This window comes from Mesoplodon densirostris, chromosome 19 (genome assembly GCF_025265405.1).
Source record: "Mesoplodon densirostris isolate mMesDen1 chromosome 19, mMesDen1 primary haplotype, whole genome shotgun sequence".
In the NCBI taxonomy this organism is placed as follows: domain Eukaryota; kingdom Metazoa; phylum Chordata; class Mammalia; order Artiodactyla; family Ziphiidae; genus Mesoplodon; species Mesoplodon densirostris.
Genome location: NC_082679.1, coordinates 18,196,590 through 18,210,213, shown reverse-complemented (window position 1 = coordinate 18,210,213; position 13,624 = coordinate 18,196,590). Strand labels below are relative to the sequence as shown.

The 13,624-nt window shown below is 45.8% G+C and overlaps 1 protein-coding gene across 1 annotated transcript in view; it reads left to right on the top strand.

Moving 5' to 3' along the window:
- The first annotated feature begins 1,737 nt into the window (after window positions 1-1,737).
- The window catches only part of GPATCH1 (G-patch domain containing 1), a 45,026-nt gene continuing 33,139 nt past the window's right edge, over window positions 1,738-13,624 (top strand). Inside the window, exons 1-6 of the mRNA XM_060083784.1 lie at window positions 1,738-1,828; window positions 6,997-7,131; window positions 9,510-9,595; window positions 11,919-12,079; window positions 12,677-12,774; window positions 13,299-13,357. Coding sequence (XP_059939767.1) covers window positions 1,756-1,828; window positions 6,997-7,131; window positions 9,510-9,595; window positions 11,919-12,079; window positions 12,677-12,774; window positions 13,299-13,357 — 612 coding nt within the window. The 5' untranslated portion in view covers window positions 1,738-1,755. The remainder of the gene's footprint in view (window positions 1,829-6,996; window positions 7,132-9,509; window positions 9,596-11,918; window positions 12,080-12,676; window positions 12,775-13,298; window positions 13,358-13,624) is intronic.

Here is a 13,624-nt window from a genome sequence, read left to right as displayed (position 1 = left end):
CTCAGAGTCTTTTTTTTTTTTTTTTTTTAAGATTTATTTATTTATTTATTTTTGGCTGCATCAGGTCTTAGTCGCAGCACGTGGGATCTTCACTGAGGCATGTGGGATCTTTCGTTGCGGTGCCCAGGCTTCTCTCTAGCTGTGGCATGGGGTTTTCTCTCTCTCTAGCTGTGGTTCGTGGGCTCAGTAGCTGCCCCAGGGCATGTGGGATCTTAGTTCCCCGACCAGGGATCGAACCCGCATCCTCTGCATTGGAAGGCGGATGGATTCTTTACCACTGGACCACCAGGGAAGTCCCTAAAATAATTCTTTTTGTTAAAGTCATGTACCATGACTTATTTAATTAGCTCTTCATTCTTTTCTTCAAATTATTTATTGAGTGCTTACTACATTCCAAGCACTGTTCCAAGCTCTGAGGATACAGCAAAGGAAGAAAGAAAAACTGGCTCAAATCTTCTTAGAGCTTACGTTCCAAGGGGAGCTTACATTCCGTTCCATTGGGAGAGAAAGACAATAGACATATAAGTAGGTAAATCAAATTATATAAGGTGACAAATGTTGTGGAAAATATATAGTAGGGTAGGGGGTGATAGGGGTTGGTTTTTAAAATAGGGTCAGAAAAGTTTTCACTGAGTAAGTAACCTTTGAGCAGAGACCTGAAGCAAGTGAGGCAATGAATCATGCTTGTAGTATTCCAAGCAGTGGGAACAGAGAATGCAAAGGCCTTGAGTCCAGAGTGTGCTTGGAGTGCTCAAGAAACAATCCCAATACCAGAGATTCTGATTCAGGAGGCCTGGGGGACGGGTAGGAGGGACATTTTAGCGACATGCTAGTGAGTCTCACTCACACAGACTTCTGACCCTCATTTTGCAGACCCGGGCTTCGTTTCTCTCTTCTGTAAGAAGGAGGTTTGCGGTGGGATAACAGCACCCTATTGGACAGATGTTTGTTGCTTTAGCTTCAGTAAGGGAGCCCTCAGCATCCCTCACCCCACCTCACAGCAGCCTTTTGCTTGTCCGCTTGCATTTTCTTTCTCCTTTCTTGTTTTCTTCGTTCTCTTTTCAAATTTCTTTCCTTTTTTATTTTTCTCTTTATTCCTGTCTTCCTCTGCCCCCACCACGCCCCCCCCTTTCCTTCTCCTTTTCTTTTAATCTCTTCTTCCTTTATTTTCCTCCTTGGCCAAGTGTTGTCCCAAGCTACCGTCACCGTGGGCATCAGGGTTCCCCTGTGTGAATCCTTTCAGAGGTCTGGAAGGGGACTCCACTTACGTCAACCTAAGGGTGACATACACAGAGTGCGTGTGTCTATCTGGGAGTACAGGCAAGTTCCCGCAGATGGCAGGGGTAGGACTGAGGGGAGCAGGGTCTGCCGGCAGGGGAAGTCGGGGAAGGGCACGGACCGGGTTGGGGAGGGGTGTGGGGTGGGCAGACTTCGTGGAGAACCACCCCTGCAGCTCGACAGCGGAGTGCCTTCCACCTTCTCCCAGGCGCCTCCTCCTGACCGGCACATGGGGGAGCTAGGATGGGATGTCGTGGCAGCCAAAGCCTCCGAGACAACTCCTGCCGGGGTCCGCCTCCCACAGGACGGTTTTGAGAGCCACCCGGCGCAGATCCGAGAGAAGTTTACCGGGCAGGGTGTGCACTCTCCGCCACCTGCGCTTAGAACTTCGCTGCGGTTCGCGGAGATTAAAGCGCGGAAGGCATTTTGCCCATTGAGGCCTCCGTAGCGAGGGGGCGAGGCCCGGAAGGCAGCAGGATGGCGGCGCTGGATAGAGGCAGCGACGAGGACTTGGTCAGCTATGGGACGGGCCTGGAGCTGCTGGAAGAAGGTGCGGGCTAGATTCGTAGCCGGGGCCTGTGGAAAACAGGCCGGGGGTCCAGGATTCGGGGCAAAAACGCACAACCCTGTGCCAAACCTTGTCTGGCACCGGGGGAAAGGCTCGCCTGCTACGGGCTCTGGGAACAGCGACCGGAGAGGCGTACACTGTGCTTGCGGGGTGCTCACGTTTTGCAGGGACGGGTGGGAGGCCCGGAGGGATGGGAAGAAGAAAGATGACAAACAGGCTCGTGTGAGAGCGCGGGTAGGGGAAGAGCGGTGGTCAGGCAATGTTTTTCCTAGGAGAGGACGTTTGAGCTCAGCCTTGAAACAGAGAAAGGAAGCAACCGTACGAAGATTTGGGGGAAGAGCATTTCAGGCGAGGCGAACAGCAAGTGCAAAGGCTCTGAAGTCGGAGCCAGTCTGGCAAATTGAGGGACAGGCAGGACTGATGTGGGTGGAGCAGACAGCACCTGGGGGAGGCTGGTAGAAGATGATGTCAGAGGGGGAGGCGGGGGTTGAGTCTTAGTTGGTATGGTCAGGGAGTTTGGATTTTAATACTAAGTGTAGAAGAGTCATGGGGGAGGGGGTTACACAAAGGAGGGATGTATATTTTCCAGATTGTTCTGTCCTCGATTTTGAGGGTAGGTGGGTTGGGGGTGGGCAGGAGTGAAGCAGGGAGATTAGCAAAAAGAGGCCAGGCGATGATGGTGGCGGTGGTTAAGTAGTGGTGAGTTGAGATGTGCTTTGAAAGCAGAGCTGACCCGACTCGCTGGTGGAATGTGGGGGTGAGTGCAAGATGAAGCAAGATTCTCCCCTGTGTTTCTGGTCTGATCCACTTAATGACTTGATTTGTTTCGTAAAGTATGTATTGGATGGCTAGTAAGGTCTGATGGCAGTGCTAGCCCTGGGGGAAAGAAGTTTGGTGGGCTAGGAGTTATTTGCAGACTCTCCTTTTTTCCTACCCTGACCACATCGTGTCAGGTTGGTTGTCCTTCTGAGACGTTGCCACTGATTACCCTCTTATTCCCTACAAACAGTTCTGATCATTAGAAACTTCTGCCAGATGCTGGCCCTGTTCCTACTGTCTGCTTACAGAAGACAGAGAAATGCTAGTCTCCTGAAAGCTTCTTATATGTTTGAAGACACTCCTTGCATTTCCTCTAAGACATCTCTGTACCACACTCAGTTTTCTAATAAATTAAGCTTAAAGTCCCCTCAACCCTAATTTGTCGGAGCTTTCTTCAAGCATGGGACCAGAGTGTGGGTAGACTGGGGCCGTTATTAGTATGTCCTTCATTTTAGACTGTATTTCTTCACCACAATCTAAGCTCACATTAGCCTTATTAGCAAGCGCACCATCCCATAGTCTCAAGGAATTGGTTGACAAAGATTCTTATTTTGAGGGGTTTCAAATCTAGTTGAGAGCAAAAGTATGAGGTTCACAAGTGCTAAAGTTTGTGATGTAGAGAGGAAATAACCTACACAAGCTAACAGGAAAACCTGAGAAGGCAGGATGGGACCCCTTGAAAACTGGTTAGAATTTAGGTATGCAGGAAGAGGACAGGGATAAACATGCATGGGTGGAGGTTATTACAGCCTTGCCAAGCAGGAGTTTGTGTCATTTCTATATTTCTTGTCTCACAGTTGTTTCCTTGTGAAGTGACATATTGTAAGTCATCAACTATTTGACCTATATTTTTCTAATTCTTCCTGTTTTGATGGTGTGCAAAATCTGTGATGAAGCCTAATGGTCTAAGTAGAATGGACTTTTTTTCCACGCCCCCCCCCCCGCCTAAAATTATCCTTTAACTTATCAGTACTAGGAGTTTTTGAGGATTGATCCATTGTTTCCTAAGCACTTTGAAGTTAAAACACACTCTGACTACATTTTACAATATAACATACTAGACCAATAATCACTTTTACCTCCTACTTTGAAGTTCTAGTGTCAGGTTAGACAAACATTGGTAGAGGAGGGACTCCATTACTTAATTAAAGTTGCTGGCCCTGACAGGAAGTTTTATTGGGTAAGAGAGTGGCTGATCTGTTACCCACAGACTCATAGACACATAGGGCCTCTGGCCTGGAAGGAAGGTGCCTCAGTGCTTATCTAATCTTCTCTTAGATACATTCACTTGGCTGTAGAATTCTCATCGCCTGCTCATCCTGCACTCAGATTAATTTAGGACCATTTTCTTCTTCCTTGATGTTGTGACTCTCCCACTTAAAACTATCTGTGGCTCCCAGTCACCCACAGGACATACCACAGACCCTGCAACACTGTGTTCCAGGCCCGCTGCACTATCTGCCTTTTTGGTTCCATCTTCCGTGTATTCCCTGTCCTCCAGTCACACTAGACTACTTTCTCCAACATCTGACCTTCCCCTTTTCCACCTCCTGTTTACTGATGGAATTAATGCCTCTGTGGGGAATTGTGTCCCTATGTGCAGCTATCAAATGCTGCTCACGCCTCTGGGTGACTCTGATGTTGTAGACCTTGAACATTGTCAGAACAGTTCCTATACATGCAGGTCTCCTCTGCTGGGCTCGGCGTGCCCTGGGAACAGGGATGGAGTTGTATTCAGTTTTCCACACCCAGCATCTAGAACAGGGCTGCTTCCACGGAAAGGCCCTCAATACACTTCTGGTGGGGAACAACTAAAGGACAGAATGGGTTGTGTCCCTGACTTGGAGGCAGAGTTGAGATCTGATTTCAGCTTTGTGCTTATTAGCCGTGGACCTTAGGGCACTTACTTAACAGAGCATCCTTATCAGGGTATATGATAAATGGGATAATACTGTTAGTAACAATAATTATAATAGGGCCTGGCTAAAATGCCACTTCCTCCCTGGAGTTTTCCTGTGCTGTGGTTAGAGGCAGCGCCTCCTCCTCAGGAGCCCTGTGGGTCCTGGTCAGCCACACTGCTTGGCCCTCAGCATCTGCTGTCCGGTTCTACCTAGTTGTCTGCAGATCTTATCTCCCCTTTCAGCTCAGGAGTACCTGGAGAACAGAGCAAGACCAGAACATCACATTGGCAGGACCTGTCATCTCTCCCCTTAACCCAGTGGTTCTCAACCAGGGATGAATTTGCCCCCCCAAGGGACATTTGTCAATGTCTGGAGACATTTTTGGTTGTCATGCTTTTTCGGGATGGGCGTTACTGGCATCCAGTGTGACAGGCTAGGGATGCCGCTAACCACTGTACAAGACAACTAAGAATTATCCAGTACAAACTGTCAATAGTGCTGAGGTTGAGGAACTCCACCTTAGCCAGGAATCATGCCAGGTGCACGTGCAGTAAAGGAGCATGTGTACTGTATTTTCTAAGAAATGGTGAAAGTCTTGGACTGTGGGACCTGAGTTGTAATTCAGTTCTTTAGAATGAAATGAAATTGTAGTGATATTAACCAAGCTTTGCTATGGCCAGGGACTGTGCTCAGTTCTCTGTGTGTGGTTTTTAATCCTCAGCACCATCCTACAAGGTGACTTCGGTTATTAACCTAATTTTATAGTTGTGGAGACTGAGGCTTAGAGAGATAAAAAAAACTTGCCTATAATCACAAAGCTAGCAAGTAGGAGGGTAGAGGGATTTGAGCCCAGATCTCCTGTCTTCAGAACCCTCTTGATTACCCTGCTGTGGGTTATATTCTAGAAATGACCTAAAGCCTCCGTAAGCTACAAGTAAGAATTTAGGACTATGAGGCTAGACATTTCTTTACTTTTTGTTCCACTATCCAGAAGTAGTAACTGGCTTAATTATTGAAGTAACAGGTATACATGGGCTTTAGGATACATCTTGCCTACTACTATTACTATAACAGCAATAGCAGCTAGGGGACTTCCCTGGTGGCCCAGTGGTAAAGAATCCACCTTACAATGCAGGGAACGCGGGTTCGATCCCTGGTCAGGGAACTAAGATCCCACATGCCGCAGGGCAACTAAGCCCGAGTGCCCCAACTACTGAGCTCGCGCGCCTCAACGAGAGAGCCCGTGTGCTGCAAACTACAGAGCCCATGCGCCCTGGAGCCCTGTGCCACAACTAGAGAAGAGAAAACCCACACGCCACAACTAGAGAGAAGCCTATATGCCTCAACAAAAGACCCCATATGCCGCAACGACGATCCTCGTGTGCTGCAACTAAGACCCGATGCAGCCAAAAAAATAATTAAAAATACATAAATAAAATAAATTAAAAAAAAGAGCAGTTAGTACTTTAAATGTGTTTATTGTGGGTCCCTCTTTTTGCTAAGCACTTTACAGGCATTATCTGATCCAATTTGCATAACAACTCTATGAAATAGATATTACTATTAATGTTGCATTTTACAGATGAGGAAGTCGAGGCACAGAGAGGCTAAGATGACCATAGTCCCTAGTAAAGGTGACCAAAGTGCTAGTAAAGGTGGGCTTAGCTTTAAAATCCAGAGTGCCATGACTCTCAACCCCAAGCGCTTAACTACTGTCTAACTTGCTTTCAGTAGTGAATGTTTGAAAATAACTTGATGGTTACTTTTTGTTTTAAATAGATTCAGAAGTTTTAATTAGAACTGATAAAATTAGGCAGTAATTTGTGTCATGAAACTTGAAACCTAAGGAAATTTTTAGGTGAGCCTAAAATGTTCTAAGTTCCTTTTCGCTGGTGTTACTTAGCACCCCAGCCCTTTTCAGCCAAGTAAGTAAAGGAATAAGCTTAAAGAACAGTAACTATGACATCAGGAGAGTCCCAGAAATAAGGAAGCTCAAGATTTGGGGAAAATGGGCAATGCCAATGGAAAAATTCTGGAGTCGGGGATGCTGTGAATTTCTAGAAGAGATATAGAAGTGTGTCCCTTGCCGTAAACCTCTGCACACCATGTGCCACCCCAGCAGCTTGCCTACTTTACTGCCAGCAGATTTCACCTCCATCTCTGAACCCTTCGCCCAATAACTCAGTTTTCATAATGGAATTCAGTGGGAAAAGCAGGCCATTTTTGCTACAACATTTCTAATATAAATAAGAGATATTGTTTTCTAAACTACATCAGCTACTAAGGTCTAGGAATAGCAACTTAATTAAACTTGTTATATTTGAAGTTACAAGAAGTGAACAATGCATTATGTTAAAGAAATGATCTTTTCCTTAAATCCTCTCTAACCCACCATCACCTTCTGTCCCATTCAAAATATTATTTTTTCAGGCGAGAGACCAAAGAAACCAATTCCTCTTCAGGATCAGACTGTCAGAGACGAAAAAGGAAGGTATAAACGATTTCATGGAGCCTTCAGTGGAGGTTTCTCTGCTGGTTACTTCAACACCGTTGGCTCAAAAGAAGGTAGGATTTTCCTACTTGTAGCTACTATATCGCTAAAGCAAATGATTGAAATACTGTAGGAGTTTTGCTCCCCTCCCTCACCTCTCCCTTTTAAAAAAACTTTAAAAAACATTTTAGTACATACACTGTAGTCTTTTGTGTTCTCTGAATGTTTGCAGTGTTTCCAGAGGCAACTTATGTGTTGTTCATTGATTATAACCTGAAGGTGAGAGAGTTTTCTTTGACTTTAAAGAAAAAAAAATAGATAACGTCATAACCAAATGATTAAATGATAATAAGGACTTCTGTCTTATACTGTATCTTGCCACACAGTCAGTGCTCTCACACAGATTCACTCAGGGCCTAAGGAGGGCAGGTGTCCCAGCTGTTTTGTAGCTGAGGACCCTGCGGATCCCAACACTGGGTTCCACAGCATCACTTGTCAGTACATGTTCTCCACCTGGAGAAAAGTCAGTCACATTTTTCACATTATGCAATATAATAAATTCTGTATTGTTTAAAGTAATATATGTTGGGAATTCCCTGGCAGGCTCCCACTGCAGGGGGCACGGGTTCAATCCCTGGTCGGGGAACTAAGATTCCCGCATGCTGTGCAGCACAGCAAAAAAAAAAAAAAAAAAAAAAAAAAAAAGTAATGTATGTTTTAAAAAAACATTTTAACACAGAAACTGGAAGAAAATGGCTTATGTATATCAAATACGAATGAAGATGACTGATTAACTCACATAGCAGTTATTTAGAACAAGATGAGCCAGATCTTTCGTATATACTTTTAGAAGTAACTCATACATAACGATGATAGTAGGGACTTCCCTGGTGGTCCAGTGGTAGAGAATCCGCCTTACAATACAGGGGGACGCGGGTTTGATCCCTAGTCAGGAAACTAAGATCCCACACGCCGCGGGGCAAATAAGCCCGCGTACCACAACTACAGAGCCCATGCGCCCTGGAGTCCATGCGCCACAACTAGAGAGAAGCCCATGCGCCACAACGGAAGATCCCACGTGTGGAAACTAACACCCAATGCAGCCAAAAATAAAAAAAATAAATAAAAATAATAAATAAATCTAAGAAAAAATGACGATAGTAAAATAAAGATGAAAAACAATACAAGAAAGGGGTGGAGGAAGGCATGTAAGAAAAATAATTAAGGTAAATAAGATGGTTAAAGTTCAGTATCAGGTTAAAGTTCAGTTAAATTTCAGAATGTATAAAGATCATTTCAGTGAGCAAATGATCAAGTATTTGAACAGTTTACTCCAGAGGAGATAGAAATGCTACATGGAATATTCAGCCTTATTATTAAGAAAAGCAAAGTAAGGTAACTAAGGCACTATTAAAGTAGCACACTTATTAAAATGTTAAAAATGTCAGTAGAATTTGTGAAGAAAGAAGTACACGAATACATTGCTGATTGTTATAATTATGGCTGTGCTGCATATTATAATTGAAAAGTAAGACCAGCTCAAATGATTAGTCATCACAAGTAGACTGTGATATGTTAACACACTGGAATATCTCTTTACCATTAAGAGTGACAGATTCAGGTCCTGTGCAGATACAGGGCAAAGACCATAGGCATCCAAAGTGGAGGAAGGTGCTGGGCCAGGGTATCGCCTGGAAGAGCTGGTCTTCACTGTCCTGGGGTTTCTCCCAAGTTGGCCTACAAGGCAGCTCTACCCACCTACCAAGAATAGGTCTGCCCCATACACCTCAGCTCTCTAAGACTCTGTTAGGAAGTCAGAAGGAGGTGTGCCACTCTTAGAGAAAACTAAAAAAGTGTATCTTAGAGGGTTACAGATGCATTTGACCTCTGGGGCATTTTCTCTCTGTAGGCACAGCACATGCTTGGTTACCGTGGGTGGGGAACAGGGATGTTAGTTATAGGACTCAGGTATTTGATGGAATTGGGGGCCTAGTATGGTTATCGCCTGCCCTTAGACTAGCCAGGTTGAATCCTTTCATGGCTGACTAATGCACCCTGACGTACTGTTTCTTTGATATGTTAGTATGTTGTTATATATTGCTGTCCTGGTGGTCTCAGAGTGGTCCTTCCTTATAAGGTGACCTTGCATCTTTTTGCTGAGATCTGCTTGTGTTCCTTTCACAGTTTAACTTTCAATGTATCATTTTATTTCTCTTGGTGGCAAATTGTTATGGGGAAGCCTTACTGTATCCACTAAGTTCTGACAGCAGGGCGTATGGGGGTTAATAAGAAGTTTATGTGGCCTAATTGTGTGTATGTGAGCAGTGAGATGAGAAGTAGCTAAGAGTTTGTAGTTATTGGAGGTTTCAGGTCCACGTGTGTTACTTAATTATTTAGTTATAAACCAAAATACCATCTGGGATTTTAATGTTCTAAACGCTTTTCTTTCAAGGATGGACACCCTCTTCCTTTGTGTCTTCACGACAGAACAGAGCAGACAAATCTGTTTTTGGTCCCGAAGATTTTATGGATGAAGAGGTGGGTGTGCAGAACTCTAGCTGCCAGTTAGTCGGTGAGATGTGGGTGGTTGGTTGCTGTAGCAACTTCTCTCTCCCCAGAAAGTTCAGTGTACGATTTCCTCTTTGTTTGTAAGACTATCATTTTGGTATTTGGACTCCATAGTGCCCTGTACATCAATGGATTCTTGTTCATTGGCATAGTGCCTTAACTGGCTGGTGCCAGTTTCTAAAGTCAAGAGTGTAAGGGGGGACTTCCCTGGTGGCGCAGTGGTTAAGAATACCCCTGCCAATGCAGGGGACACAGGTTCGAGCCCTGGTCCAGGAAGATCCCACATGCTGCGGAGCAACTAAGCCTGTGTGCCACCACTACTGAGCCTGCGCTCTAGAGCCCGTGAGTCACAACTGCTGAGCCCATGTGCCACAACTACTGAAACCCGTGCGCCTAGAGCCCGTGCTCTGCAACAAGAGAAGCCACTGCAATGAAGAGTAGCCCCCGCTCACTGCAACTAGAGAAAGCCTGCGCACAGCAACGAAGACCCAACACAGCCACAAAAAAAAAAAAAAAAAAAAAGAGTGTAAGGGGAAGGTCATATACAGGCAAATATACCTGAAAAAGCCCCAACTGCCCCAAAAGTGCAGTGTCTGTCAAGCTGAGTCCACAGCCTTCCATGGTGACTCTTTTTTAAAAAAAATGTTCCAGCATAATTAAAACTTTTAAAAAATTTTATATTGGAGTATAGTTGATTAACAATGTTGTGTTGTGTTAGTTTCAGGTGTACAACAAAGTGATTCAGTTTTACATGTATGTGTATCTATTCTTTTTCAAGTTCTTTTCCTATTTAGGTTACTATAGAATATTGGGTAGCATTCCCTGTGCTATACAGTAGGTCCTTGTTGATTATCTCTTTTAAATATAGCAGTGTGTGCACGTCAATCCCAAACTCCCAGTCTATCCTTCCCCCTCCCCTTCCCCCTTGGTAATCATAAGTTCGTTCTCTAAGTCACAGTGACTCCTGTGCAGGCATCTGGCCACCTCATTAAAGTGACCATGACTGCCGCTTCTTAGGGGTAAACGGTGGGGGGTTTCTAAAGTGGTGCTACCGGCCTGCATCCTGGGCTATATTTTCTGGTAAAATTAAGCCTCTCTTACCTTAAAACCTAGTCATGGGTTCACTTGTGATAAAGATTAAGTAAAATACTTACGTGAGCATGTTTTAGGCTGCGGGTAAGTGGCAAGGGGTGGTCCCCTTCCTGTTTGACTAGCAGAATCTATGAGGAAACGTATCTCATGGAGCAAGAAGTCCACATGTCAACAAGGCCCCAGGCTCTCGGGTATCTTCTGCACGTCAGCTTGTCCTTCCACGACCTCACCTCACTATTGCAAGGTGGCCACAGTAGGTCCAGGTGGCACATCCGGGATGACGTTATCCATTGGGAAGGAGGACTTTCTTCTTGGAATCTTTCCTTGAGAGCAGAGAAGCCATTTGGTGGATTTTCCCTCACATCGGCTCCAGTGAATCGTTCTACAAGCTCGTTCTTAAAGCAGTCCCTGGTGAGGAAAATGGGATCAGAATGACTGGCTTAGACAAGCTGTGAACCCCACTCCCTAACCCTCCCCTGCCCCAACACATCCCCCTGCAGGGACATCACTCCTGAAGGGCGTGGTGGCGCAGAGCCAGGCCGCTGCCTGGACAGCATCAGGGCTCCGTGGGGAGAGCGGAAGGGGCTGTGGCTGCTGGACAGGCAGCGGATGGTACTTAACTCTAAGCCTGGCACAGAGGTGCTCCCAAATGCTTGCTGACTGTGCCTCCAAGACCTTCTCCGCCTTCACACTGACCTGTGAGGTATTGTCCAAGAAGAACAAAGAGCGGAGCACTTGCTTCCTGTTTTCCTAGCTTGGCAGTGCCTGTTGTGGCTTCGCTGAGTGGCCACTGTCATGCCCCTGTCCTCGGGCACTGGCCTTAGCTTATCCAAAGTCAGGGCGTAAATCAGCTGCTCTGCTGATCCCTAACTCAATTTCGTAGTTTTAACTTTTTTTTTTTTTGCGGTACGCGGGCCTCTCACTGCTGTGGCCTCTCCCGTTGCGGAGCACAGGCTCCGGACACGCAGGCTCAGCGGCCATGGCTCACGGGCCCAGCTGCTCTGCGGCATGTGGGATCTCCCCGGACTGGGGCACGAACCCGTGTCCCCTGCATCGGCAGGCGGACTCTCAACCACTGCGCCACCAGGGAAGCCCCGTAGTTTTAACTTTTTTTTTTTTTAAAGTAATAAAGCTGTGTAATGTATGTTTAATCACTTTCCAAATAATGTAAGTAATTCTGTTTGAATTTTTTTTTTTTAAGGATCTTAGTGAATTTGGGATAGCACCTAAAGCGATTGTTACCACAGATGATTTTGCTTCTAAAACCAAAGATCGAATACGAGAAAAGGCCAGGCAGCTAGCAGCAGCTACTGCTCCTATTCCTGGCGCCACTTTGCTTGATGACCTCATAACACCAGCAAGGTAAGAAGAATTTAATTCTGACTTTTCTGATCTTGGCATCACTGCCTTGCATACGTGTGATCATCTTACTTAGGGATAGTTTGGTTGCAAGTAGGAGAAGCCCTTTCAGCCTAGCTTGAGTACAAAAGCGGGGTTTGCCAAAAGGACCTTGCGCTGTTACCACATGGAGTGCCCTAGAGCTCCAGGCACTAGCTGTGTTAGTGGGGCTCATGGCAGCTGGAGAGCTATTAGGAACTGGCGTGACTTCCCTCCCACCCCCTGCCTCACAAGCCTTAAGGGCTCTCCCCTCATTCTACCCTCTTTCTGCATACTTCCTTGTTCTGCTGCTGGCTATGTGGCCTATTGTGGCAGCCTCAGACCATCATGGTTTCCCAGGCCACGTGCTTGGCATCTATGTGCCCATCCCAAAGGCCTGGGAGAGGGGGCATCTGATCAGCTTCCCCAGGTCCAGTCAGCTGTGGTGGGAACAGCAGGGCCATGCAGTTCTAACAGGGATGGGGGAAAGGGCTGAGGCATGACAGGTATATGAGCTGCTTATTTCCTACTGTTCGTTAGTGTTTTAAAAAGAAGTTCATTTTCAACGCCTTGATATCCTAGGTTATCTGTTGGTTTTGAATTGCTCAGAAAAATGGGTTGGAAGGAAGGACAAGGAATTGGTCCTCGAGTAAAGAGAAGACCACGCCGACAGAAACCTGGTATGTGTACTGATTGTCATTAATTCTACAGCAGACTTTTTGATGACTGCATGTTTCTAGAAGTAAGATCGCTGGGTCAAGCGGTGTGCACGTATTTTAAGGTTTTTTGTGTGTAATGCACAGTAACTTTCTGGAAGGATTGTACCAGTTTACCTTCCCACCAACAGCATAGGAAAGTTCTGTTGCCTACTTTTGCCAAAACTGTGGTATAGCTTAACGTGATTATTTCCTATTACTCCTGTCCCTTGGTCTCCCCAGCCAGACTGCGAACGCTTGGAGGTAGCAGTACTTTCCTTCGGGTTCTCTGTGGTTCTGGGCACTAGTGGTTCCTCACCATGTGCATCATTGCCGGCGTGCAGGTGGGGCAGGGGCTGGGGGAAAACAATCCCCGAGTGGTCAGTGACCGACTCTAAAGCTGTAGCGTCTGTTACAGGCTCAGCCGTCTACCCATGAAGAGTGTCAGTGAATCAGGTTTCTGTAATTTTAGTCACCTCTGACTAATGCATTTGAAATCTCTTTTATAGATCCTGGAGTAAAAATCTATGGCTGCGCATTACCCCCTGGAGGCTCTGAAGGATCTGAGGTATTGTATGGGATGATTGACCTTCAGTTTGGCCCAGTAGCACCTGTTACTTTATAAGCGTGAAATGTAGGTTCGGAAAATTTTAGAAATCAGATCACATTACAGGGAAATACCCATACCCTAAAAATGCCCTCATTATGTCAGATACTATATTTAGCAACATGCCAGCCCCATAGATGTCCCAAGTCTGTTCAGATTCTTAATATGGAGTTGTTTGTCAGAAATAGGCTCACAAACTAGAAAACAAACTTATGGTTAGCAAAGGGG